At 38.9% G+C, this 26,312-nt stretch overlaps 7 protein-coding genes across 16 annotated transcripts; 5 read left to right on the top strand and 2 right to left on the bottom strand.

Annotated features, from left to right (window-relative positions):
* Positions 1–101: 101 nt before the first annotated feature.
* On the bottom strand, positions 102–1,775 carry LOC105182906 (chymotrypsin-2). Of its 2 annotated transcripts, none has more exons than XM_011140685.2 (4): positions 1,574–1,775; positions 875–1,225; positions 568–797; positions 102–352 (listed from the first exon to the last, which is right to left on the bottom strand). In XM_011140685.2, exons 1-4 carry the CDS (start codon positions 1,713–1,715, stop codon positions 155–157), a joined length of 921 nt encoding a protein of 306 aa, XP_011138987.1. In that variant the 5' UTR covers positions 1,716–1,775; the 3' UTR covers positions 102–154. The 2 variants fall into 2 exon arrangements, with proteins under 2 accessions (XP_011138987.1, XP_011138988.1); XM_011140686.2 differs by having other exon boundaries at positions 875–1,222; positions 1,574–1,758.
* A 746-nt stretch (positions 1,776–2,521) lies between these two features.
* LOC105182907 (histone H2A) lies at positions 2,522–2,994 on the bottom strand. Its single transcript, XM_011140687.2, has one exon. The coding sequence runs from the start codon at positions 2,922–2,924 to the stop codon at positions 2,550–2,552; it is 375 nt and encodes a 124-aa protein (XP_011138989.1). The 5' UTR covers positions 2,925–2,994; the 3' UTR covers positions 2,522–2,549.
* Positions 2,995–3,122: 128 nt separating this feature from the next.
* On the top strand, positions 3,123–3,857 carry LOC105182908 (histone H2B). The gene has a single exon (XM_011140688.3). The coding sequence runs from the start codon at positions 3,204–3,206 to the stop codon at positions 3,573–3,575; it is 372 nt and encodes a 123-aa protein (XP_011138990.1). The 5' UTR covers positions 3,123–3,203; the 3' UTR covers positions 3,576–3,857.
* A 674-nt stretch (positions 3,858–4,531) lies between these two features.
* LOC105182909 (probable oligoribonuclease) lies at positions 4,532–6,572 on the top strand. 2 transcript variants are annotated; one of them, XM_011140691.3, is made up of 7 exons: positions 4,532–4,547; positions 4,971–5,220; positions 5,306–5,378; positions 5,459–5,523; positions 5,601–5,762; positions 5,849–6,069; positions 6,227–6,572. In XM_011140691.3, the coding sequence occupies exons 4-7, from the start codon at positions 5,479–5,481 to the stop codon at positions 6,354–6,356; spliced, it is 558 nt and encodes a 185-aa protein (XP_011138993.1). In that variant the 5' UTR covers positions 4,532–4,547; positions 4,971–5,220; positions 5,306–5,378; positions 5,459–5,478; the 3' UTR covers positions 6,357–6,572. The 2 variants fall into 2 exon arrangements, with proteins under 2 accessions (XP_011138993.1, XP_011138992.1); XM_011140690.3 differs by lacking the exon at positions 5,306–5,378 and having other exon boundaries at positions 4,533–4,547.
* A 411-nt stretch (positions 6,573–6,983) lies between these two features.
* LOC105182911 (kinesin-like protein Klp61F) lies at positions 6,984–12,153 on the top strand. Of its 2 annotated transcripts, none has more exons than XM_011140692.3 (16): positions 6,984–7,197; positions 7,470–7,617; positions 7,701–7,850; positions 7,939–8,099; positions 8,174–8,323; positions 8,459–8,695; positions 8,794–9,169; positions 9,298–9,569; positions 9,681–9,820; positions 9,889–10,007; positions 10,078–10,422; positions 10,754–10,981; positions 11,098–11,277; positions 11,357–11,579; positions 11,654–11,787; positions 11,934–12,153. In XM_011140692.3, exons 1-16 carry the CDS (start codon positions 7,133–7,135, stop codon positions 11,988–11,990), a joined length of 2,985 nt encoding a protein of 994 aa, XP_011138994.1. In that variant the 5' UTR covers positions 6,984–7,132; the 3' UTR covers positions 11,991–12,153. The 2 variants fall into 2 exon arrangements, with proteins under 2 accessions (XP_011138994.1, XP_011138995.1); XM_011140693.3 differs by having other exon boundaries at positions 7,133–7,197; positions 11,654–11,775.
* Positions 12,154–12,507: 354 nt separating this feature from the next.
* Positions 12,508–14,617, top strand: LOC105182912 (endoplasmic reticulum-Golgi intermediate compartment protein 2). Of its 3 annotated transcripts, none has more exons than XM_011140694.3 (6): positions 12,508–12,598; positions 12,749–12,918; positions 13,047–13,419; positions 13,496–13,746; positions 13,828–14,088; positions 14,172–14,617. In XM_011140694.3, the coding sequence occupies exons 2-6, from the start codon at positions 12,816–12,818 to the stop codon at positions 14,372–14,374; spliced, it is 1,191 nt and encodes a 396-aa protein (XP_011138996.1). In that variant the 5' UTR covers positions 12,508–12,598; positions 12,749–12,815; the 3' UTR covers positions 14,375–14,617. The 3 variants fall into 3 exon arrangements, with proteins under 3 accessions (XP_011138996.1, XP_011138999.1, XP_011138998.1); XM_011140697.3 differs by having other exon boundaries at positions 12,533–12,591; XM_011140696.3 differs by having other exon boundaries at positions 12,535–12,673.
* A 123-nt stretch (positions 14,618–14,740) lies between these two features.
* On the top strand, positions 14,741–17,213 carry Nacalpha (nascent polypeptide associated complex protein alpha subunit). Of its 5 annotated transcripts, none has more exons than XM_011140698.2 (6): positions 14,741–14,940; positions 15,663–15,927; positions 16,017–16,136; positions 16,361–16,456; positions 16,548–16,706; positions 16,923–17,213. In XM_011140698.2, the coding sequence occupies exons 1-6, from the start codon at positions 14,756–14,758 to the stop codon at positions 16,935–16,937; spliced, it is 840 nt and encodes a 279-aa protein (XP_011139000.1). In that variant the 5' UTR covers positions 14,741–14,755; the 3' UTR covers positions 16,938–17,213. The 5 variants fall into 5 exon arrangements, with proteins under 5 accessions (XP_011139000.1, XP_011139002.1, XP_011139003.1 ...); XM_011140700.3 differs by lacking the exon at positions 14,741–14,940 and adding an exon at positions 14,998–15,021; XM_011140701.3 differs by lacking the exon at positions 14,741–14,940 and adding an exon at positions 15,042–15,227.
* Positions 17,214–26,312: the final 9,099 nt, after the last annotated feature.

The raw sequence follows: 26,312 nt of genomic DNA, 5'->3' as shown, positions 1-26,312 counted from the left end.
TTTACTTCCTTTTCTCTTACTTTCGTATATATTCGATACGTGTTAAATATATGTAAATAATCTTTCCTACGTATTATATTTACATTATGTGAGTCTTATTATTGAATACACTTTTTACAGTCTGATTTAATAAAAATTTACTGATTTTTCGATTTCATCGTGGAGTGCCATAGAGAAAAGTAATGATTTTTTGCATCTTGGTTTCTTGTGCTCTCAACCATGATTCAAATGTGGATATTCTTAAGTACACGCTAGGTGTGATAGTGCCACGACAAAGTCCTCCATAACTGATAAGGCCGACTTGTATGAACTTGTTATTATCAACTATGAAAAGCGGGCCGCCACTATCTCCCTGAAATTGATCACCGCAAACAAATTTGAGAAAGCTTTTAATCACCGAGAAATCTCAGAGTAACAACATGCATCTCTGGATCTTCATTTTTATTTTTATTCATTCTTAATCCGTTAATCCGTCAAAGTTGAATTATTTGCATAGTCGAGTGAATACCACTATAAAATTAACCGAGATTATAAGTCTCGAGGGTATTTTTGCAAGGGTAATCTCACCTGACAAGCCTCGTCGTGTTCTATCGCTAATGTGCAAATGTGCACGTTCTTGATCACCCAATATTTTTCACACTCGGCATTCGAGATAATCGCTGATAAGATGTACTTGAGACGCTTTGAACTTTGGGTGGTCAACGAATCGCGTTCCCAGCCCACCACTGCCGCGAGTTTACCGTTGATGTTTACCTTCTCATAAGAGCCGTCGGCGAGTGTTATCGGCTGAATGGTTTCTGAAAATGAAGAAACGACACACACTTAATCGCGATCCTCCCCTCGGAATAGAGACATTCACTCAAAGCAGACGCACTGCTGTACGGGATGTCTTGCGGCATATAGAGCAAGCCGATGTCGCAGTCGATGTCATTGATCTGTGGGTGTCGAAACGCTTCCTTCGTGATCATCGCCACGCCCGGGCCGCTGTAGAAGTTGTACTTTATGCCGGTTTTATTGGTGATACCGAACACCACGAGATATTCCTTTGGATGGATATCCAAACAATGTCCGGCTGTGAGAACCCATCTGTTGGAGATGATCGAACCGCTGCATTGGGTGAATTTTCCAGCGCCCAAAAGTTTATGCACCACCGCCATGAATGGAAATTGCTGCTCCATCGCATAGGTCCGCCCAACAACATCTGTCGCCTCATGTTCTGTTTCTTCTTTATCAAAGATGTGAGGATGTATTATGAAATTGCATGCATGGAAATTCACAAGAAATTACATCACGTGTATATACGTTGTAAATCGCCTCTTTCTTTTGTAATAAAGGTGAAGGAGAGGTACATATTTGAATATACATTTACGATATTTGCATGTCCGCGTCTATGTATTTTGCAATATAAATATTACCGATTTGTTCTTGGAGATTGATAGCATCATAATTCAAAGATGGACAACTCTATAAATTCGATTGAATAGAATCTTAATTACAATTGTTAAAACTGCACGTTTTTGTGCAAACGAATGTATTTAGGTTCGTTCGAATAAGCACAGCTTATTGTACTTACTTATGACTGTAACAATGTCATAGCCGACACTGTCATTCTTTTTAAAATAAAAGTCCGGAGGATTATTAAAGCTTAGAACATTCTGACATAATGCCAAGGCAAACGCTGCGCACAAGAATATTTTAGCACTCGTAAGACCCATGATGGACTGGTAGATGAATTTTGAAAACTTTCCTATTTATAATTTTCATCACGTCGTTTTTCTATAATATCTATTAGTCACGTCTTATCGACGTGACATGATCGTGCGAAACAAACTGTCGCTTTTATTCTTTCGACGACGGTTGATCTCAAAAAAAAGTTTGTCTCCATGTTTACATTTATTTCGGTAATTTTAGAAACTTTCTTATTTATGATTTTTGTCACGCCGTTTTTCTAGAAATCACGTCTCATCGACATGATATCGTGCGAAAGATAAGCAAACTGTCGCTTCGATTCTTCCGACGACAGTTGTTCCAAAAAAAAATCCAAGTTATACACTGAGAAAAAATTGTATTAATATTAAATAAATATTTGTTCGAATACGACTGTGAATATACATTTATTCAAATTAAGCGACTAATTTCTAAAATGAAATATAAAGGTTCTGAATGTAAACTTTTTTCTCGAATTTTAGAAAATTGTTTAATTTAAGTAAATGTATTCAGTCGTATTCGAGCAAATATTTGTTTAATTTTAATACAATTTCTTCTCAGTATAGAAGGAATAAAATGCGTTAAAATTAATGGACTAATATAGATATACAACTAAGATCAAAACTAAAATTGAAATTAGCATGCGGGTTCAAATGCAATTAATATTTGTAACAATTGCAACAGTTACAAATGCTTTTCGTAGGATTGATCAGTTTGAGAATTGTTTTATAATAATGTTTTCATCTCTTTGTTAAATATGAGCCGTAAAGAAAATTATTGTGAATAAGATGTTCCTCGTTTCAAATTAGTGGCCCTGAAAAGGGCCGTTTGACTTTTGCTTGTTAGGCTTTCTTCTCGGTCTTTTTTGGCAAGAGAACTGCTTGGATATTTGGTAATACACCGCCTTGAGCAATGGTAACACCGGATAAGAGTTTATTCAACTCCTCGTCATTGCGGATGGCAAGTTGGAGATGTCTGGGGATGATTCTGGTCTTTTTGTTATCACGTGCAGCGTTTCCCGCTAATTCCAATACTTCAGCAGCAAGATATTCCATTACAGCTGCTAGATAAACCGGAGCACCGGCACCCACGCGTTCGGCATAATTGCCTTTTCGCAAAAGCCGATGGATACGTCCGACAGGAAATTGCAACCCAGCCCGATTGGAGCGAGACTTCGCCTTCCCCTTGGCTTTACCACCCTTTCCGCGTCCTGACATCTTCTCGAGCGATAGAACTTCGTTAGAGATCCTCTACGTACAATGCGTCAAATGAGTGTGAGAGCTAGGTTGCTCTGCGCGAGCTATTTATACCCGCAGCGAGGTGCTCCGCGCGACCAATGGCGTGCCGCGAGCGTAACGATTGGCGGAGGCGCAGCACGCGATTGGTGCGCTGCTGCTGCCGCTTTCCTGTATATAAGGATTGCGCTGAACCGTTTCCTTCACAGACACTCGTCTTGAAGCTTAACAGAGTGTTACTTTGCGAAGAGATCGAGCATCATGCCACCCAAAGCGAGCGGCAAGGCGGTGAAGAAGGCCGGTAAGGCCCAGAAGAACATCAGCAAAACTGACAAGAAGAAGAAGAGGAAGAGGAAAGAGAGCTACGCTATTTACATTTATAAAGTCTTGAAGCAGGTGCATCCCGACACCGGAATCTCCAGCAAGGCGATGAGCATCATGAACAGCTTCGTTAATGATGTTTTCGAGCGTATCGCTGCCGAAGCATCGCGCTTGGCGCATTACAACAAGCGATCGACGATCACGTCTCGAGAGATTCAAACTGCGGTCAGACTTCTATTGCCCGGAGAACTGGCGAAGCACGCTGTGAGTGAAGGCACCAAAGCAGTCACCAAGTACACCAGCTCCAAGTGAACAGTTGCTCTCAACCAACGGCCCTTATCAGGGCCACAAATTACTCATACGTCCGACATTCTCACATTTCGCAAGCTTTAAGAAAAAAATTTTATTTGTACTTTATAAATTCACCAAACTCAAGAGAGGAAAGAAGCAGACTGGAGGGTTGATTTTGATCATTTGCATAACATAAAAGTATATCGGAAATGAACGAATATACATACGAGTTTTTATTCGAATGCTCCACTAGTATTTTTTTCATACTTAAATTCAAATATTCCATAATGTACGACAAATAAGTAGAAGCGAAACAGCCATTTTAAACAATAGCGCGTAGCACAACAGATAATATACGTAACATAGTTTTCTCAGATTCGATATATTTCTTTTAATAAATCCATATTTATTATGTTAATATGTACAGGACAACATTACATATTTTTATTTAAATGTAAAATTGTTTTCTTTATATAAATATAACAATATTCGAATGATATACAGATAGTTACATTAATTTCTTAAATATTTTTATACATTTCATAGTGTTCATAAGTCATCATCATAGTGTTGTAATTTGTCAGATATGCCATAAAAACATGTGAAACAAATATTCCCTACAAATTGCACATTTTATAAACGCATACACTGTGCAATAATATTTTGATTGTTGCACTTCTTGAAGGAGGAGCAAAGTTGATCAACGATATTAAATATAATTTTTCCTCGAATTAGTTTGGATGCGGATCAAACATATTTTATGTTTTCGAAATATGTAAAAGAAAGTCTGTCTTTGCCTTACAAAACAATCTTTTTACAATTTCTATAGCGCGCACTATCCTCCGTTTCCAATAACTATCGAATATTTATCTTTGTTTCCTCCAACAGTCCTTCGGAGATTTTGTAGAAGCTTCCTAACCTATTCCTATTCCTCTTCTATAATCTTTTATTTTCGAATGTCTGATACTTTCACCTTTATCTTTGAAACTAACGGTTTGTTATTTGATTTGATGCTCTTAGTGTGATTTCATATTAAAGAGAAAATATAATTGAAAGAATTGTTAGGTTTTACATTATATATATCATCAATATTAAAAGTCTAACAAAGAAATGTACGGAAACTTGTTACAACATTAAAGACCGAAATTGATTATCATCTGACAAATTAGAACACTATACAAAATATGTTAAAAAATATTTAAAAAAAGGATATTAATATATGTATTTGTATTTCATTCGTTATATTTTGTGAGAAAATATCCTTATGATCGTTTTATTTCGTCATGTTTAAACTATTTACTCATTACAAATCGAATATATGTAATAGCATATTTTTACAAATATATGGTAAAAAAATTATAAATGAAGTTGCATCGTTTAAATAATACTATTTTTCCCTTTTTTTTTTACTCGAAGAAACGCTAAAGAGAGACGTGTCTTTCTCCTATAGTTAAATAATGCAATTAGATGATTTCACTTCGTATATCTGAACCTGTACTTCGTTGAGGAAAGCGCATGTCTGAAATGGTGAAAGTCAGGTCGATTTTAGCATTATTGACCGAAGTATTGCTGGGGTGAAAACGTTTTGCTGCTATATACATTTAAGAATTATAAATTGAGCATTTTACAAATTCACGTTGGCATATATCTTGCATCGTTACATCAGGTAAGTTTCATATTTAAATTCTCATAAACGTATGTGTTTATAATGGAGCATGTGACTTTTAAAATTTACCAACATGTAATTTTAGGTTAGCTTGAATGTCGTTTCTTTCTTCTATGTGTGCGGTTGGTTACAGAAAAGTTTCAAAACTGACAAAAGTTGTGAGAATAACTTAAATATACGAAAAGCGTTCAATATTTTAATTTCTTCAATCATATACAAACGTTACTTCTTTTTATAGTTTAATATTATAGACAGAAAATGGCTATTCATTTCATTGATCATATCGTTTGGATCGATATGGAGGTATGTTACAATATTTCATGTCAGAAATTATTGGCAGATACATCTGAAATTATAAATTAATTATACTATTTTTACAGATGACTGGACTTAATATTGAAAAAGATCATATATTAGAAATTGCCTGTGTTGTGACAGATGAAGCATTAAAAATCATCAGTGAGGAATTGAATATTGTAATACATCAACCAGACACAATTTTAAACAATATGCACCAATGGTGTATGAAAAATCATAAAATTGTGAGTTTGATTTTATATAAATAATAATAAATGTTCTTTGAATATTTTTGTATATACATATATGTATTATACATATATGATTTCAGAATGGATTAATTAATGAATCCCGTTCAAGTAAGATCTCGCTAAAAGAAGCTGAAACTACAGTTCTCAATTTTTTAAAAAAATATGTACCTAAACGTAAATGCCCATTGGCTGGAAACACTGTCTATATGGATCGTTTATTTTTATACAAATATATGCCGTCAGTAAATGAATATTTACACTATAGGATCATTGATGTTAGTTCACTTAAGGAACTTCACAGGTATAATTCTGTTTTGTATCAATAAGCTATTTTATTGATGTTCTTTCTTTATGCAAGTGAAATTAATAATTAGTTTATTGTGTAATAAATGTTTTGGACAATCGCAATAGAATATTACTATAGTATAGTTGTGTAAGTACATTTTTATAATTTTTAGAAGATGGAGTTCGAATGTATATATAACAGCACCAACTAAAAAGTTGAAACACAGAGCACTGGATGATATAAAAGAAAGTATCAGCGAATTAGCTCATTATAAAAAATATACGTTTGAAGCAGAATTGTAAATCAGCTGCTAGAAGCTCCAATTGTACATATATATATAATGAACACAAAAAGCTTTGAAAGAGCTTTGAAATTACAGTACATCATTAAATGCATCACATTTGGTGACATTATTGTAAATGTGTAAATATGAACTTACATCATTGCAATATGATATAAATCAGTTATCATGAAGCATAATAAAGGAAACAAAGAAATACATAAGAATATATATTGAACTGAAATTCTTGTTATTTTTTCCTTTCTTCTGTTAAAGAGAAATCCTATTCTATCTAATTGTCGCTGCATTATAAAAAATAATAAAGGTGCCACGTAACATTGGTCTAAGCTCTTGCGTCGAATGTGCGTTTTGAGTATAGAGAGTTGACCATTTTTCTCTTAGCTCAAATCAAGCGCCACGAAACATCGCCGTTATGTTCCCCACTTTTTATTGATTGTCAAAAACTCCATCCAATGGTTGTATTTGGCGGAACGGAAAGATCACCGGTCAGTCGATGTGCCAACAGACACAAAAGTATACACCAATCATATTCGTGAATCACAAGTCGCTTGATAAAGCTCTTTGTTCCCATTATGCATCGCAACCGACATTTTCTCCATCTGTTAGTGGCTACACGAAACAGCTCAATTCAAATCTTCAACGGATAGTTTACACTTTTGTCGCGGACGAGGAATGTGAGGTAAATTGTGCTGTCGTAACAAACGTGAAATTGTAAGAATTGTACTATAGTGAGAAGTTGTTGTGTCTCGAGAATTGTTCTGTAAGTAAACGTTCAAGATGAACGATATACGTAACATTAAGAAGGAGAAGAATCAGCATATACAGGTCTTTGCACGTGTCAGGTGAGCAATAACAATCATTCGAAGAAGACGCTGACTGACATTTGAGAGGGAGAAGCTAAATTTCGTATATATGGAAAGGCGTATTAAATCATTTTTTCTGAATTACGATTCTTATTTCCTTTAATAATATTTCATTTATCTTAATATGGATAAAAATATTGTATGAAACGACAATATGTTTAATAATATCATGTTTATCTTCTTTCTTTAACTTTTTTATATTAATATTGATCGATCATATTTATGTGATACAATTGTATTTTTCTCAATAGACCAATAAATAATAGTGAGAAAGTTGGGAAATCAGTTTCCGTATTGGAGTTACCATCTAATAAAGAAGTAGTGGTACGTGAAAGGCCATTGGATAAGCATTCCAGAAAGTTTACATTTGACAAAGTATTTGGACCTACATCAAAACAGGTATATAGAGACTCAATATTTATTTGTTTTGCAAAAAGCTAGAAATTTCTAGGTGAAAAAAATAATGTGTTTGAAATTTATAGATAGATGTATATAATGCAGTCGTTAATCCATTGCTTGAAGAAGTTTTGGCCGGATACAATTGTACAGTATTCGCTTATGGCCAAACAGGAACAGGCAAAACATTTACTATGGAAGGTGTTAGTAATGATCCAACATTGCATTGGCAGAGTGTAAGTTTATAATTTGTTAAGATTAATATAACAATATATATATACATATATATGTATGTTTGTATAATTTAAACTTATGTGCGCATAGGATACATCAGCTGGAATTATACCACGTGCGTTGAGTCACTTGTTTGATGAGTTACGTTTGTTGGAAGTACAAGAATTCACAGTAAGAGTCAGCTTCTTAGAATTATATAATGAAGAATTATTTGACTTATTATCTCCCAGTGATGATGCATCAAAAATAAGGTAACTTAGAATTGTGTTTTGTGATCATAATTGAATATAAAAAGGTAGATACTATATTATATCTGTGATTACAGATTATACGAAGATGCTACAAGGAAAGGTTCAGTGATCATTCATGGATTGGAGGAAGTAACTGTGCACAACAAGAATGAAGTTTACAAGATTCTAGAGAAAGGATCAGAAAGAAGACAAACAGCTGCAACTCTGATGAACGCTCATTCAAGGTTTTTGTTTTAAATTATAAATTTGTCTTTATATAAATTTGTTCTTAATATTTATTCTTTCATTTATTTATCTGGTGAAATGCTGCATTTTATAATACTGGTTTCTATCATCATCCTTTTATACAATATTTTCAGCCGTTCTCATACAGTATTTTCGATTACTATTCATATAAAAGAGAACAATATGGATGGGGAAGAACTCTTGAAGACAGGAAAATTAAACTTGGTAGACTTAGCTGGGAGTGAGAATGTTGGGAGGTCTGGTGCAGTTGACAGGAGAGCGAGAGAAGCTGGAAACATCAATCAATCCTTATTAACCCTTGGTCGAGTTATAACTGCACTTGTTGAGAGAGCACCTCACATACCATATCGGTAATATAAATTTACACACGTAGGATATATAATTAAAAAAGTAATATTAAAGTTTTTAGATGTGGAGATTAATAATCCTCTCGTATCTTATTGATCAGGGAATCAAAATTAACAAGACTTCTGCAAGAATCATTAGGTGGACGTACGAAAACATCAATTATTGCAACGGTGTCACCAGCGAGTATAAATCTTGAAGAGACATTATCAACATTGGATTACGCTCATCGAGCTAAAAATATTACAAATCGCCCTGAGATTAATCAGAAATTGTCTAAGAAAGCATTACTTAAAGAATATACAGAAGAAATCGAGAGACTCAGGAGAGATTTGTTAGCGTCACGTGAACGGAATGGTGTATATCTGGCGCAAGATAATTATAATGAGATGCAATCCTTGATTGAAAATCAAAGCAAGGAAATTGAAGAGAAAATATCGCACATTAAAGTGCTCCAAGAAGCTATGGAAGCTAAAGAGGTAAATGCATATATATATATATATTTTATTCAGATACGTGTTAATATTGATTTATAACATTTTTCGTCATAACAATACCCTCATTACTTTTCCTAGAAGAAAATGCTAACATTCTGCTTCTTATTTAGCAAATATTCAATGAGTTACAAACGAAGCATGTGGAGCAAGCTAATCAACTACAAGATACTGAAGAGTTATTAGAAACCACCACACATGCTTTGAATTCAACTACCGTACGCTTACAAATGACGGAACGTGAGAAAGAAGAACAATCCCATTTAGTAGAGAAACATGTGTCCACTGAAAAACAGCTCTTCTCGCAAGCACAAGCGCTTTTAACTGTTGCTGATGCGGTGACAGTTGACGTAAATAAGCTTCATGACAAAATTTCTCACAAAAGGTAATTATATATATTTGATACTAATTATTATTATATAAATGTCAACATTAATTGTGTGCATGTTAGATGCTATTATCATAATTATTTTAAAATGCATATGTGTATTTACAGACAATTGGAACAAGAAAACGAACATCTCGGTCATCAATTCCGATGTAATACTGCCAAACAATTTCAGGAAGTTGAAAATAATCTTTCATTTTACACACAAGAATTTAGACAATTTTGCGACTCTAGAAAAAACGAAATTGGTAAACAAAAAATTACTAGCATGTTTCTAAATGTATACTATGAGATATTTTCATTGCGGTACTTTTAGATGCACAGGTGAAATTGTACAAGGAAGATATAGATTCGATGATACAACATATGACCAATGATATCGTTAATAAAGAAAAACCTTTACTAGATAACTTTATAACGAACATGGATAAGTTGGTAGGCTATATATATATTTACTAGAGAAAAAAATTCAAGAGCTTTTGGTGAATACATTTCTTTGTTTTAGCATGAAGATTATCAGCAACGATTAGATACAGAAATTGAACATTCATCAAATATGATTGATCGTGAATGTAAATTTCTGAATGACATATCATCGAGCCTAGCAGCAAAAATTAGCGATTTGATACAAAATGAAATTACGAAGAACTTACAGCTTTTAAATGAAGACGTAACTCAAAAATTGGACAAACTGTTAACATACATGAAAGAATCAATAAGTCAGCTTTATAACTATAAACTGCAGGAACGAGAAAGTTTATATAAAAGCATATCAAAGGTTAAAGAGAATATACAAACTGTTTGTGAAGGTGATTCCAAAATTATGGGAGAGCAACAAAAGTTTAAAAAAGTATGATTGCGATTTAATAATATATAATGAGTGCAAAACTTTTGATGAGTTTTTCAAAGATATTGTGTGTGATATAATTTTATGGCAGCATTTACAAATATATAGATATATAATATACCGTTGGATAATAGAAAATGATTACTTAGTAGGATAAATAATAATTTTTAATAAAATTACTTTCTATCATGAAATCCATCAAAATTTTTGCACTCAATAATTCATAGAACATTTGTGTTTAATATTTATGAGTAAATTTAATTATTTTACTTTTACACATAAACTATATATTATGTTATATTTATTTTTATTTATTAGTACATTTATTTTACAGTCATTCGAAGATTTATGGTTACAATTCAACAAGTTAAATGAGAATATGAGTGAAAATTATTCGTCAGCATGTTCCACATTAAGTCGTGTTAATGTATTTTGCGACAGTACAAATAACGAAATTCTCGCTAATTATGAAAAATTTGTTGAAAGAAACTCGACCATGCAAGAGAAAATTCAGAACGATATATGTACACTCAAGGACGATATTGGATCTAGCATGGAAAAGGTGATATTCAATTTTCCCGAATTAATAAATATCGCACAAAGCAGAATGATATATTAAAATTTTATTATTAACATACATAAGTCATATGAGTTAATTCTTTTGTATTGTTTTGTCAGAATTTGACATTAGCGGAAGAAGTCGTGATTCGAGGCCGTAGTGCGATCGATGAGCTTGAAACTGATTTAACCAATAATTGTGACACAATAATGAAGAACAAACTGCATGCCGTAGAAAATATGAAACAACTGAAGGATAAGTTGAAGGAAGATAAGGCCACCTCTACTGCAACTGTCAAAGTAAGTTTTTATACTTTTTGTGTTGTTATAATTATGGTTCTGCAAAATCTATACGCTATCATATATGTTTATTTTACAGAATATCTATGATATATTATTACAAGGAAGTGAGGACCACATGAAGCTTCTGGAGAATCTAAGAAACCGGAATACACTAATATCTACGGATATGAGCGACAAGATCAGTACTCAAAATAAAAATTCGGCCGAATGGTACGATAACATTGTCACGCAATTGCGCTCGATACAACAAAAGGTCGAGAAGTTCTTGCTTGAAGATGTACGGCGTGATACGCCAACCGGTAAGCTCCTGACTTTCATGTGCTGCTAAATCTACAAAGAAAACGGATTAATCTAACGTTTTCTTTTCATTCAGGTTTAACACCTGCGAGGAAAGAATACCAATATCCGCGGCATATTGTTGCAACGTCGCCGCATGAGCGAATTATTCAGAGGTTCAGAGAAGCTAGAAGTTATGTCAATGCTTCTGATGATGAGGTAGATATAAATGTTAGTGTACCTGCTTACTGTGGAAATTATAGAGAAATTATAGAGACATTATAGAGAAATAAATTAGTAAAAAAGAAGTGAAGTCAGCGACAAGTATAAGTAGTAAACGTTGTGTTTGATTTAACACGTGTCTGTTATATTTGCAGGAAACATCATTGGTCAATAACAATTCGCCGAAGAAACAATGTCCGAACGCGAATTAAGCATTTCATCTGACAATCGCCTGCATTTTATACTCACAGTAGAAGTTAGTTTACGTTAGATTTATCATGGGATATAACGACATTTGATATAACACGATGTAAGCAGTGTGAATAAATGGTTGACAAACGATTTTTATAGCATCACATTGATTAATTTGTAAACTGATAATTAATATTTACAAAGTATGTGAAGCTAGTATAACGAATAAAGAAATTTCTTGCATATTCCATTGTACATGAAATATTTTTATATAAAGAATACATTGTAATAAAGTAATTTATAGTAGAATATCCACTACTAATAATAATAAGTAGACTATCCACTAGTAATAATAATAATTGTTTAATTATATTATTCTATTCCTTTTCCTAGTTCGTACAATTTAAAAAATGATAAAATAATTATTTTTTATTGAGTAAGACGTTGATTCTTATATCGATTATGATGGTTTCCACTTGTTACGCCATTGTAGTGCCATCTTTCAGTACAAAAAGCAATTTCCACTGCAAAATTTTTGCAGTGGTTACGACGTTGGTAATATCGCTCGGAGCTTTTGTTGTATAGATGTGACACGTCAAGACATATCCACGTGTCAAAAATGTATGAGGTATTTATTTATGTCCTTTTATTTAACTGAGGTTGAAGCAACGCATTGAATACGATGAAAGATACATTGTTACAAGTAAATAATTCATATGTATCTGTTGCTAAAAGCAACTGATTTTTTGAAGTTAAGTGTGGTAAACATTTGTTGCAGGTTAGTCGTCCGTGGATGCGTATTATTAAATAATTTATAGACGTTTATTCTCGGACGAGTCATAAAAATGCTGAGGCGACGACATGTCAACGTTAAGACAGTCAAAGAACTGGACGCGTTTCCCAAAGTACCCGAGTTGTATGTTGACAAAACCGCAGTTGGAGGAACGTGTAAGTCAGAGCTTGTCCAATGTGCATTCCTGAACAATCAGTCGGCCCTGTATTTTTCCTGTTATCATTAAAGAGAGAGAGAAAGGCCCAGGCAATTAGTTGACTTTTCTCTTTTCATTTTGTTTCAGTTTCCATCTTCACAGTCTGCTTCATTGCATATTTAATAATAGCCGAGACAAGCTACTTTCTTGATAGCAGATTACAATTCAAATTCGAGACAGACACTGATATTGATGCAAAATTACAAATTAACATTGATATAACAGTGGCAATGCCATGTGGTCGTATCGGTGCAGATGTTTTGGATTCCATGGAAGAAAATGTATTTGGCTATGATTCCCTGGAACAGGAGGACACATGGTGGGAATTAACACCGGAGCAAAGGGCACATTTTGAAGCTTTAAAACATATGAATTCCTACTTGAGAGAAGAGTATCATGCTATTCATGAATTGCTTTGGAAATCCAATCAAATTACTCTTTACAGCGAAATGCCAAAGCGGTATGTGCAAATATTATGCCTTGAAAAATTTATCTGTATCAGTTTACACAAGTATATGATATTTTACACTGCTTAGATCTTATGAACCTGATTACCCGCCAAATGCTTGTCGCATTCATGGCAGTTTGAATGTAAATAAGGTGGCAGGGAACTTCCATATAACTACAGGAAAGTCCCTGAGTGTGCCTCGTGGTCATATACATATTTCTGCATTTATGACTGACCGAGATTATAATTTTACTCATAGAATCAATAGATTTTCTTTTGGCGGGCCTAGTCCAGGCATTGTGCATCCTCTTGAAGGTGACGAAAAAATTGCAGACTATAGTAAGTGATTTAATCAATGAAACTAAAAATAATGACATGATGGCTGTGTGTGTATGTACATAAAAATGTTTTCCGTTCCAGACATGATGTTGTACCAATATTTTGTGGAAGTTGTTCCTACAGATATTAGAACATTGTTAAGTACATCTAAGACATACCAATACAGTGTCAAAGATTATCAGAGACCAATCAACCATAATGAGGGCTCTCACGGAGTACCAGGAATTTTTATCAAATATAACATGAGCGCACTGAAGATAAAAGTGACTCAACAACGTGACACGATTTTTCAGTTTTTAGTAAAATTATGCGCCACTGTGGGTGGAATTTTCGTTACAAGCGGTAAACAACAGCAAAAGCATGTCATATTTGATGAATAATATTAATCTAAACGCGACGAATTATTGAACGTTTTAAATTTTCAGGACTGATTAAAAATATTGTACAAAGTTTCTGGTATATTATGTGTTGCAAGTTTTTGAACTCTGAGACAAAGGCGGACAACGATAAATTATCCGCTGCATATTCTGCGAATTATCGAGCGTCCGGTACAATAAATTTACTCGATGTCACAGCTCCACAGAATATCGATATCATGCTGAAGCCTCAACAAGAACGATTCATTTGATGTCAGTTGATACTTGCGATGCGAGGAGTGAATGGAAATGTGCTACGTTAATACGACCGAGGAAACAAAACAAAAAGAAGTATGTTTCACGACATCAGTTTTCGCATGGAAAATTATTTAATATCGCTGGTTTGTATATTATAAGTAATATTGTGATAATAAATCATCTTTCAACGATGGTGATACATTTCAACGACGGATCGAAAAGACTTTACTTTCAAATAAAAGGACTAAACAACCAAAGTTCAGTCGATTTTTATTCTTAAATTAGTACGATTTGATAATGAATCAGACGGTCTTTGGCATCTATTCTATTTTGTTAGAACTTGGAAAGAAAATTTATATTTTGAAAATCATGCGATAAATAGAATCTCCTATTGGATGTTCGCATGTGTTGCAAAATACATCGGAAAGAGTGTCTACACTTTTGCGTCCTCGACTATATCGCAAAACTACGGTGGCATTTCCAAGAGCAGCAGCGCTGCAGTCGCACAAACGTGTATGCGAACCAGCCATATCATTCACGGTGAAAATAGTGATAATTTGTCCGCGCGTCGTCGTTCCAGGTAAATCTAATAATTTTTTCGGCATCACTGTGTAACGCACAATAAAACGCGTAAATATCGCGAGATTGGGCATTAATCGTGGTATTTGCGTTAATAATATCATGCGATACATCTTATTGTCATAGATATACGCACGGAAGCGTCGAGTCGTAGCGAGGCCCTTCGCTACGAATTTTCAGCCTGCTCTGAAAATTCTTAGGCGTCCGGTGATAACGTTTCGATCTACGATTAACACAAATCATAACGTGATATTCGTGCTTGAAGCAGTGCATTGTAACATATGTATTGTGAGTTGCGTGAAAGTTGAAATTGTGTAACGTATATCGACGTGATTTTGTCGAACTGTTACTCGGATTACTCGATATTACGGACGCCATAACAACTTCCATTTATAATATACGATACTCTTGGAAGAAGGAGGCACGTCGCAGTATTCGTTCGTCGATACGAGATTAATTTTTTGTCACGATACTAGATTAACTTTTGTTTTCTGTTTACCAAAAGAAGTTATTCAAAGATTGTATAGGTAGGACATAATCTATGAACCCGCGGCACGTAACGTACTTGAGCGTCCTATACAAGGATGTAACTTTTGCCCGCGTATCAAAAAGGAGTCGTGTATGATATAATTTTTGTTCGTCTTTTTGTTCGTAGCCATTGAAGATGACAGAATTGACGGAACTTGAGGCAAAATTAACAAATATTTGTTTTTCTGCATTTAGCTCAGTGAAGATGCCAGAATTAACGGAACTTGACAAAGCAGCCAGCTCGGAGCCTACCAAGGTAGAGTTGGTGGGTATTGGTTCAGCGACTGATTCAGATTCCGATGACACAATACCTGAATTGGAAGATGCAGGTACTCCAGGCACTGTCAGTTTTCCTGGCACGGCTGTCACTGGACTTCCAATTGATATGGTTTCTAAGGCTAAGCAAAGCCGTGGTGAAAAGAAAGCTAGGAAGTTGATGAGCAAGTTGGGATTAAAACCAGTATGTAAATTAATTACTTATATGATTCTCTTAGTTTCCTAAAGATAGTTTTTCTCTTTTGAAAGACAATAATTTGTTCTTGTGCATAGGTACAAGGAGTTAACAGAGTGACCATTCGTAAATCAAAGAACATTCTGTTTGTTATAAATAAACCAGATGTCTTGAAGAATCCAGCTTCAGATACTTACATAGTGTTTGGTGAAGCCAAGGTAAGAAACTTAATCTCTCTGATTATTTACCTTGTATTTGATAATATGAATCACATTTATTTAAATTTTTGTATCATGATGATATTTATTGAAGTTTCGCTTATTGTGAACAGAAATCCATTGTTGAGAAATACCTTGGCAGACTGATTTTATATTTAAAAATTATTTACTTCTGTTCAACTTTACATATGTATGTTTCATATATGGTAAAATTTTTTCCATAGATTGAGGATCTCAGCCAGCAAGCTCAAGTAGCAGCTGCTGAAAAATTCAAGGAACCACCAGTTGTACCAGCAACTGAAGCTGGCGGTAGTACTACAGTAAGTTATATCTGCTTTAGTAACACAATTGTACATCATGTGACATGTAACATCATGTGACATTGTTTAATTTTATTTCTTTATTTAAAAGGTTGTTGCTCCTATACAAGAGGAATCTGAAGAAGAAGTGGATGAAACAGGTGTGGAAGAAAAGGACGTTGACTTGGTGATGTGTCAAGCTAATGTGTCACGAGGGAAAGCTATTAAAGCTCTTAAGAACAATCAAAATGACATTGTTAATGCTATCATGGTGAGTCTTAAAATGTGTATTTGTTTGTTTCATGTGCTTGGATTTTTCTTTCTTTTTTAATGACAATATGATGATTTTGTCAAATGGTTTCGCTCTTATATTTTATCAGAATAGAAATCATGTTGAGCTTCTTGGCAGACTGACTTGTTTTTATAAATGTATATATATGACGAGTGTAGGATTTGGAAGACTTATTCATTTATTTTGTTATTTCAGGAATTGACAATGTGATGAAGCTGTTTAAAAGTAGAGTGTGCTACATGATAGCTCGCGTTGGGAGGTGATAATTTTCAGCTGTACATCATCAGGAGGTACTACTTTTTATTTCATCACATTGAGGAAAGAAAATAATTGTGACATTGTGAATAATTGGTTACTTTGAACGCATCTGTTAATGAACCTCGAAATATTGGATTCACATGTATATACATAATTCATGTAAAAGAAAGAAAAATAAATACATTAAGTACACAACATATTTTCCTGGCATTTTGTCAGGAATAACCAGGTTTGTTCTTTTCAATCAAACTCCCTGCACTGATGCAAGAAATGTATGTGAAAGTATCGTGTTGAATAGAGTAGTCTCAGTGCAGTTAAAAAGAACAAAACTAGTGTTCGAAGAGAACGGTATATGTGCAATGTAGTGTAACAGAAAATGAATTGACTATACCGACTGACGATATCAGATGAGGTAAAGCTGTCTCCATCGGTGCTGTTACAAATAGACCGATGAAGAAAACAGCAGATAGTAAAAATGTAATTTAGAGTACCCATCGATGGTAATCATACATTTATTACGGTTACAGGTTGACGAAATGCAGGTTAAAAGTATCGTCTTGTTATTTTTCCAAGTCTGACCGTTTTCTATGGATATCAAGTAAAACTCATCAAGAATCATGCCAATAGCTCGCGTATGAAACTACATTTAAGGTAAGAAGTAAATACAAATATTAAATAGCGATGTGATAAAAATGATATATTTTTTTCGATAATTTTTATTGTTCTTCAGTTGAAATATTTAATAGATGCATCGAACGAATGCATTTTCATATTATATTCTTCGCATGTCATTTGTGTGTGCAGATTTACGTAAAAAACTAAAGTTTTACTAATTCAGGATATATAATTCTTAATGTAATATATATTATTTCATTTATATTTATTTTTTATTTGTAAAGCCTTTACAGTTTATTCATTTTTTTACATCGCGTACAGATGTCTTGCGCTTCAGGCAATGCAAAGCACAATATTCCTTCGTAACTTTTAGAATACAGAAAAATGTGTTAAAAATCTACTTAGCACTTTCACTTTTTTTATTAGAACTGATCCCCTTTATAGAACACATTAGTCAAGATACAAAATGTTTCTTTCCTATTTACGCGTCATACAATATCAAGTCAGAATATCGCACATCACGCGATTCTCTGATATGACCGCATGAAGAAAAGAAAAAAAATATCGTGACCCGAAGGGAGGGAGAGGGAGGCAATTCCGTTGTGACGCGGCGTGATGTTCGCGGAAAGTTTTATAAGCCGTTTCGCGCACATGTTGTCGGCGGATATTCACGAGATAGAAGAGCGCGAGAGAACGGAACGATGTCGGACAGTGCGATATTACCGAGGGGGATGTGCTCCTACCCTCGATTCCGCTAATATTTGAGATTTTGGTCTCGTATATGACCCGCTATCCGCGGTGACATCTGGCGCGAATCTTAAGGCGCATTATTGCCCGCAAGAAGCGTTCGCAATATTGTCACGTAATAAAGGAGAGCGGTTTGCAGGAGTCGGGAGAGCACCTGGGGCTTGTAAGTGGTCGTATATCCCTTCGCGCGTTTGCGAAGGGATACGCGGCCGGCGAGCGTATTGAAAAATCATTGAAATCCTCAGATTTCGAAATCATTGAGATATATCGGGCGTAACTGAAAGTTTTAGCCGATTCGTTCGAAGAATAGCCGCCGAGGAATGGTCCGACCGTTTAACGTATCTCTCGTCGGTCTCCTTCTCCGTTCGTCCGTTCGTTCGTTTCGCGTTCATGCTGACTAACGTTAATCCAATAACGCGAGGCGAGCTTGGAAAAGATGGGGAGCTTAATCCTCTCGACTTTTCTACAGCGCCAAACTGTTACCGTTGCACCTTTGGACGTGTTACATCGGAGAAGGCGATCATGAATTTTTTCCTCCGCTGTGAGCCTTTTAGACGCTTTCAAGTTATAAAATTTTTATTTTTCAAGAGTCCACATTGAAGGGAAGATTCACGGTTGATCTCTGGATCCTTCGATTGTGCGTCATTTTATCGTTTTTCATACGTTTGAGAGAGAGAGAGAGAGAGAGAGAGAGAGAGAGAGAGAGAGAGAGAGAGAGAGAGAGAGAGAGAGAAGCTGAGAAAATTTCAATTATAATATCAATCGTTCGAGGCGACATACACAGAATACTTGAGTCAAAAGGAAGAGAACGAGGGAGGGACGAAGGAGGAGGAACGCAAAAGGAGACGAGAAAAGGGTCAATCTGGCCGATGCGACTCTGATTGTTCCCTTAACGATCGGCTGACAGCGAAGACGTATGTCAGTGCCATCTGATAATGCGTGTTGCGTTGGTGTGCAGCTCACACTCGTGCGATCCCGTGCACACGCACATGCGTACCTCACGCCGTCGCGTGTACATGTATGGATCGGCGTATATGTTCGTAAATGCTTCGCACGCCGTCGTCCTCGTCTTCGTTGTCGTCGTCGTCGTCGTCGTCGTCGTCGTCGTCGTCGTCGTCGTTGTCGTCGTCGTCGTCGTCGTCGTCGTCGTCGTCGTCGTCGTCGTCGTCGTCGTCGTCGTCGTCGTCGTCGTCGTCGTCGGCGTCGTCGTCGTCGTCGTCGTCGTCGTCGTCGTCGTCGTCGTCGTCGTCGTCTCGCCCCGCGCATCGGGGACATCTTTATAATGTCACGTACAAACCGACTGTCATGTCGCATCATGCTTCACCGATGCGTCGGCCAACGGCCGGAGAAGAGGAACCCGCGGTACATGCCGGTCGATAATCGCCAATCGATATCGTCGAGGCCATCCGTCAATTGGCGCATTCCACGTGCATGTGCACGCGTTAACGCGGACCTTTCGGCAGTGGTGCCGAAGTCGCGAGGTGGAGGGAGAAAAGGAGAGATCACGCGATCGCCGATCGCCGGCGAATTCGCGCGAAAATTATCACTCTCTTCCGTTCTCTTCTTTCGCTACTCGCGGCTGAGAGCGAGAGACGGCTCGTACGAGAGAAATTTTTATTTTTAGATTCGACGGTGAATTGTTTAGCAGCTGTTTTCGATTCTTGCCCAGCTCCTTGCCTTTGCCTCCCAGCTTTGTTTTCATCACTATCAAAACACGAGATAATCTGCGAGGCTGTTAGAGAAAAAATCGACTGGCAAGACAGCAGTTCTCGTGTGATTGATTAACAATGTATCAATCAAACCGAAAGAACGAAATACACTCATCGTGCGCAACAGCTATCAGCGCGCAACAGGCTCACCGGCATCTCTTCCTCTCTCTTTCTCCGCCCTGTGTGCACCTCGAAGAAAATAATAAATCGCTGCATCAAGCGGCTGCGATCGTCGCGAGTAAAATGTATTAACACAGCCGCCGCCCGGTGAGCATCTAATATAGCAATTGTTCTTCTTCATTCGAATTGCGTACGAGGTAATTGAAGGGCGCACCAAATAAAATACGCGCCCTAAGGAGGTACGATACAGCCGTCAGATCTCGCGCTTGAAAGTCAGAACCGGAGGGCAAGAGAAACGCAGGAGAGAAAGAGAAGAAGAAGAAGAAGAAGAAGAAGAAGAAGAAGAAGAGGAAGAAGGTGGAGGATGGAGGAAGCAAACGAAGAATATCGAACGATGGAAGAGAGTAGTCGAAGAGGGTAGGGAGGGACTTGACGAGGAACGGGAAAAGGCGGGAAAGAGAAAGAGAGACGACCAAAGGGCCAAAAAGAGAGGCAGGCAGAAGGTGAGCGCGGCGATGGAGGGAAGGGGGGCTGAAGGAGGAGAGGAGAAGGTAAGGATAAGAAGAGACCTATCGGGCCATGTGGCAGGCGCAAACGGTGTGAGTAATGGCGTCGACCAATCGCTCCCAGCTCTAAAACACGAACGCGTCGGCCGCCTGCCTCCCACCCTTCCTCGCGCGAACGCGTATAGTAATAACGAGCCGTCTATCATCGTCGGAATCATTATCATCGCCGGATCCGCGGTCCTCGTTCTCCTCTTCCTCCTCCTTCTCGTCGTCCTCCTCCGGCCGCTTGACCGGCTTCTCGTCTTTCGTCTCTGCCCGTCAGGGGCGTAACTACGCGGAGACTTAATGAGACTTAAGCTCCGGCTCTCCGACTTGTCAAGAAGCATCGCGGGATTCATCTCGCTCCTTGATAATCCGTCGATTTGCTCGAGTTCAGGAAGAGCGGGAGCACAAGACGAAGCGGGAGATTCGAAAAACCACCTGAGCTGCGATCGTACACGCTTTGCTCAGCAAAATGTATAAATTTCGAACGCGCGACCTGTATAATTTAGAGATTCGAAGTACGAACAGAGATGGGATCTGTAAAATTGAACGTTCAATCGGATGGATCGGAAATGTAAAATGTGTAAAGCGTGAAGGAAACAAGACCGATTTCCGTCGACATGTCTTTGCGCGTCGCCGTCAGGAAAGCCGAAGAATCATTAGCTGCGGATCCCTCAAGTCTCATTATCCGTCCCTGCCTTTTGCTTCCTCACTTCCAACTTATCAGTCAGCGACGTGACGGCAGGGTGGGAGGGTGTCCAAAAAACGAGGGGGATTTAATGACAAAATTATACCGAAAGAGTGCAGCTTCGATGTTCATGAAGAAGATATAATACTTTCTCGGGCAAGAGAGCGGCTTTATCTCGAGCGCGTGTTACGTTGATGAAGATGATCAGTCGCGCGAGTTCGCGCGAGCGCCGCGACCGCACTGCGAAAAATGTTGCGTTAATTGTAAATTGCGTCGGGCAGCGGCCGCGCGCGTGCGGGAAAAATTACTTGCGCCCGCGCATGTTGGCGTGATAACGAGCGATTACGATTCGAATAGCGATAAACACGAATCGATTGCGCGTGCGCGTGCGCACACACACACACACACACACACGCCCGCGCGCTACGTACGCGATCGGTAAACCCTGTTGAAATTTTACCACTTTTGGAATCTACGGTTCTGCTCCGCGTAAAAAGCTCTCGTTCTCTCGCTCGCGTTTATCACATCTTCGAACGCCGGCGAAAAACTTCCCTCTTACTGCTGAGCGTCTCTCTGCACATTTGCATCCACTTCAGGTGTGCGCGTCCTGTGGTGCAATTTATGTTGCGTACAATGTGCTAAATTCGCGTTCGATTTCGTTACGCGTACCGTTCTCTCTCTCTCTCTCTCTCTCTCTCTCTCTCTCTCTCTCTCTCTTTCTCTCTGCGACAAACCTCCAGCACGTCACGCAATCTTACGCGACACAGAAGTCGCGTACTCGTACTTAACGACGCGACTCACGTGTGCAACGAATGCCCGATTATACGTCATGGTCGATCGACGGTGCAATAATAATCGATGCGCCGCGCTACCCACGGCCATCATTTAGCACCTTGTTATTACGGAAATCGATTCAATTTCTCACGGTTAACAGTGCGCTGTTATCTTCGTATATTATGGTAATGAAGACAGTGGCGCTCGGTGGAGAGCATCGAAGTGCGTATCGAAAGCGAGAAAGAGAGAGAGAGAGAGAGAGAGAGAGAGAGAGAGAGAGAGAGAGAGAGAGAGAGAGAGAGTAGGGAAGGAGGGAAAGAGGGAAAGAGCGAGAGAGGAAGAAAGAGAAATCGATTGATTCGGATCTGCCGCTTATTAAAAAAAGAGGAAAAAGGAAAGACGAGGCGCGCAATAAATTCTATAAGGTATGCGCGATTAAAAGTACTCGCGCTCGCGCTCGCCTCTCTGCCCGTGCAGGATACAATCGCGAATGATCGGAGGAAGCAGCTGATATATTGCTAGGCTACGTGTACAGGTCGATGCACGAACCGATTACGATCGAACGTTACTCTTTGTCCTCCCTCTCTTTCTCTCTCTCTCTCTCTCTCTCTCTCTCTCTCTCTCTCTCTCTTTCTCTCTCTTCGGGCGTGGACCGTACGTTGATAAAATTTCAATTTATCGTTGCGTCGTCGGGATATCTAAGAAGGACAAAATAGAGGATGCCCCATGAGAGAGAGAGAGAGAGAGTAGAATGGAGAGTCGCCCCTTCCTTCGTTCGCTGTCGTGACATCCGAGAGTATTCGCGATACCGACCGCGCGTTACCTGAGGCGGCCTGTACAACAAAATGTAAACGCGAGCCCGCAAAAATGTAAACTGACCGCGGCGCGATCGATTATCCGCATCGCGATTGCTCATCGCGGCACTGATTACCGGTGAGATTGGCGAGCCGAAGAGAAAGAGAGCGAGCGAGAGAAGCGGTGAGTGAAAGAGAGGAGGACACATACACGCAGAGAAAACGGCGGAGAGACAGAGAGGAAGTGATAAAACGGGAGGGAGAGAAAAAGAGAGGGAGAGAGAGAGAATTAAATTTTGATCGTGTTTGTGAAATCGTTGTTTTTGCGAAATCACACGTTCGATCACATAGATTTGCGTGTTGTGATAGAGACGATAACGTAATATGCTACCACATGAGGACTTGTTAATCACGCGAGTACACACAGGCGTCAAAATTTGTGTTCACGCACGTACAGAGAGAGAGAGAGAGAGAGAGAGAGAGAGAGAGAGAGAGAGAGAGAGAGAGAGAGAGAGAGAGAGAGAGAGAGAGAGAGAGAGGGAGGGAGAGAAAGAGAAGGGTTTTGAAGCGGCGATGTAACGATGAACGATGGCGATGCATCATGAATAAGTCGAACGTCATAATATTATTGTCCAATGTGTTGTATCTGGCGCCGCGGTGATGTGTACGCATGTACACACACACATACACACCCACGCACGCACACCAATGTCCGTGTCTCTTCTCCGACATTGGCGACATCGCGGATGGAAAGGACGACGAGGCAAATTCGACAAGATGGGGCGACTGCTTTAATCGTTCGACAATAACGAGAAAATTATACCGGGAGCAGCAAGAGATACGCGAGTCCGGGTAAATGATGCGTTTTTGATGACGGACTTCATTTTATCGTCCCGATGAATCGCGACGACGACGACGACGACGACGACGACGACGACGACCGTGCCGTAATCTGCCGTTGCGTGTAGTATCAATTTAGTCGCGCGGTAATTGGAGCGATAAGTAAACTACGCGTTTCGCAATCGCCGTCGGTTCACTATAATCCGTATGAAATTACCTTCTTCAAAAAGAGGGTGATAGAAGCAAAAAAGCGGCAAGTTCGGTCGAATGGAACACTGTACACTGAGAAAAAATTGTATTAAAATTAAACAGATCTTTGTTCGAATACGACTGTGAATAAATTTATTCAAATTAAGCGACTAATTTCTAAAATGAAATACAGAGGTTCTCTGAGTGTAAACTTTTTTCTGGAATTTTAGAAAATAATTGCTTAATTTAAATAAATGTATTCACAGTCGTATTCGAACAAAGATTTGTTTAATTTTAATACAATCTTTTCTCAGTGTATAAAATGAAGGAGTAAAGGAACGAACGAAGGGACGATGAGAAATTCATTAAGCTTCCCGAGAAGTTGCGTCCCAGGATGATGTCACGGATTAAAATGTCTCGGGACTTAATAATTCCAATTTCAAATTTATAATTTCGCGGGACCTCGTGCGTCACCCTGACGCGGGACGCTGTCGTGAAATCGCCTCTTGATCTCGCTTTTTAACCGTGATAATTTTCGTCTTCGCCGGAAGAAAAGAGGAGGGCACAACGCGCGCGACTGCAGTGATGGTGATGATGATGACGGTAGTGTCGGCGATGGCCGCGTAGTATCGCCGCGCGGACGCATGTCAAATTGCGATATTGTGGAGAAAATTGCGTCGCGGAACAAAGGAGGAAACGCGGCGTACGAGAATGATTCGCCCGTAGGGACCGTCATCGGCCATGTTTGAGCAGCCGCGCCGCGCGCGCGCGCGCGGCACCTCATTCCGCTCCGCTCCGCTCCTTGCTCGGCTGCCGTTCTACAAAGAAACTCCGAACAATAACGCGATACGATCTTGACGCGGGCAATAAACTATACCATTCCATTATTACATTTTTACCCGCCTCAGCGTGTCCCGCCGGGACAAGGAGGCAAAGAGGGGAGGGTGGGAGAGGAGTATGCGCTCGCCGATTGTGTAATGCGCGTGCGATGCACACGCAATCGCAATGACGCTCGTTATTGCTGTCCGGTTTTACCTCCTCGTTCGGTCGACGACGGTGACGAAAAGATGCGCGCGATGATTTATTGGCAATATCGGGCTGTTTGTTTAACTGCAAAATTATTTATATTTCTGGATAACTCGATTAGAGTCTCCCCCACCTTTAGAAAGTGACTTCGCACTCCGAAGGGAGGAATTAATTTTTGACGGACCGAGAGGGGAACATTGTCAATATCACTGTGAAATATAGTCGTTGTCGCTGCTAAGCGTATCTTTTTGTTGTTCCGACAAAAGTGTGGCGGTAGCGATATGTTGTTCTTTACTGAAGGACATCAAGCCGGTAGACACTGTTTATCTCCGAGAGGAGACAGCTTCTTCGATCCCCGCTCGTTTTTCCTCGCTGTCTTAATTCCCGGTAACTCTCCAAGGACGACGACCGCAACACTCGCGGCGCTTATCGGTTTTTGCGTCCGCTCGAAATTTCCCGCCGCGGATCGACGCGCACAGCCTCTCGCCGGCGCGGCGTGGCGCGACGACCCGGAGGAGTCCTTGCCTCCCTTGCGATCCCTTTCGGCCGTAAAACTTAGGATGGGCGTGGAATTAGCGAACTGCCGCAAATGGTAGAGCGCTCGGACGGTCCCGCGGGGGGAAATCGGACTTGGCTTATTTCTCCTGGAAATTATCTTGAAAATGCCTCTTTCCACCGGCACGACCGGCGTTCGCAATATGGCGGATTTCGTAGGAGAAGCCCGCGCGCTTCCCCGATCGCGAGAAATTCTCCCCCTTTCTCGGACTCTCCGGAGTCGACCGACCGGCGAGCCTGTTCTTCGATAAACGATAAGTGACAAATCTCGAGCATTTCGAGCGTTCTGCGCTGTCTCAGTTATTTTGGAATTTGTAATTCTTGCAATTATCGAAATATATATCGCGGAAGTTTCACTCGCGCGCGATGCGACTTTCTTCCGACGAGTCGTTTGCGAACATTCGGTAGTGAATGAAGCATCGTGCGGCACAGAACTCTCGCCGATGTTTGTGCTTTTCACAAACGTGGGGATAATTATTCCGTAGCTCTTTAGAAATGTCACCCCTAAGAAGACATCGGTGTCTTTGAGGTTCACAGGTCCGTTTTGCCGCAAACCCTAATAGATCACCAAAGGATCAGAAATTCTACGCCATCTAATTCTTTTCGGTCAAATTTCTCTCTTTCGTTTTTTTTGTTTCCCCTCCGAGCAACAAAGGGAACAAAAACGCGCCGCAAGTGACGCAAGTCAGGCACGAGGGATGATGCGTGCTGCGCGACACGTT

The sequence above is a fragment of the Harpegnathos saltator genome, unplaced genomic scaffold, assembly GCF_003227715.2.
Source record: "Harpegnathos saltator strain DR-91 unplaced genomic scaffold, Hsal_v8.6 scaffold10, whole genome shotgun sequence".
Taxonomy (NCBI): Eukaryota; Metazoa; Arthropoda; class Insecta; order Hymenoptera; family Formicidae; genus Harpegnathos; species Harpegnathos saltator.
Note: the sequence above shows the minus strand (reverse complement) of the source record. Positions and strands in the feature narration are given on the sequence as shown.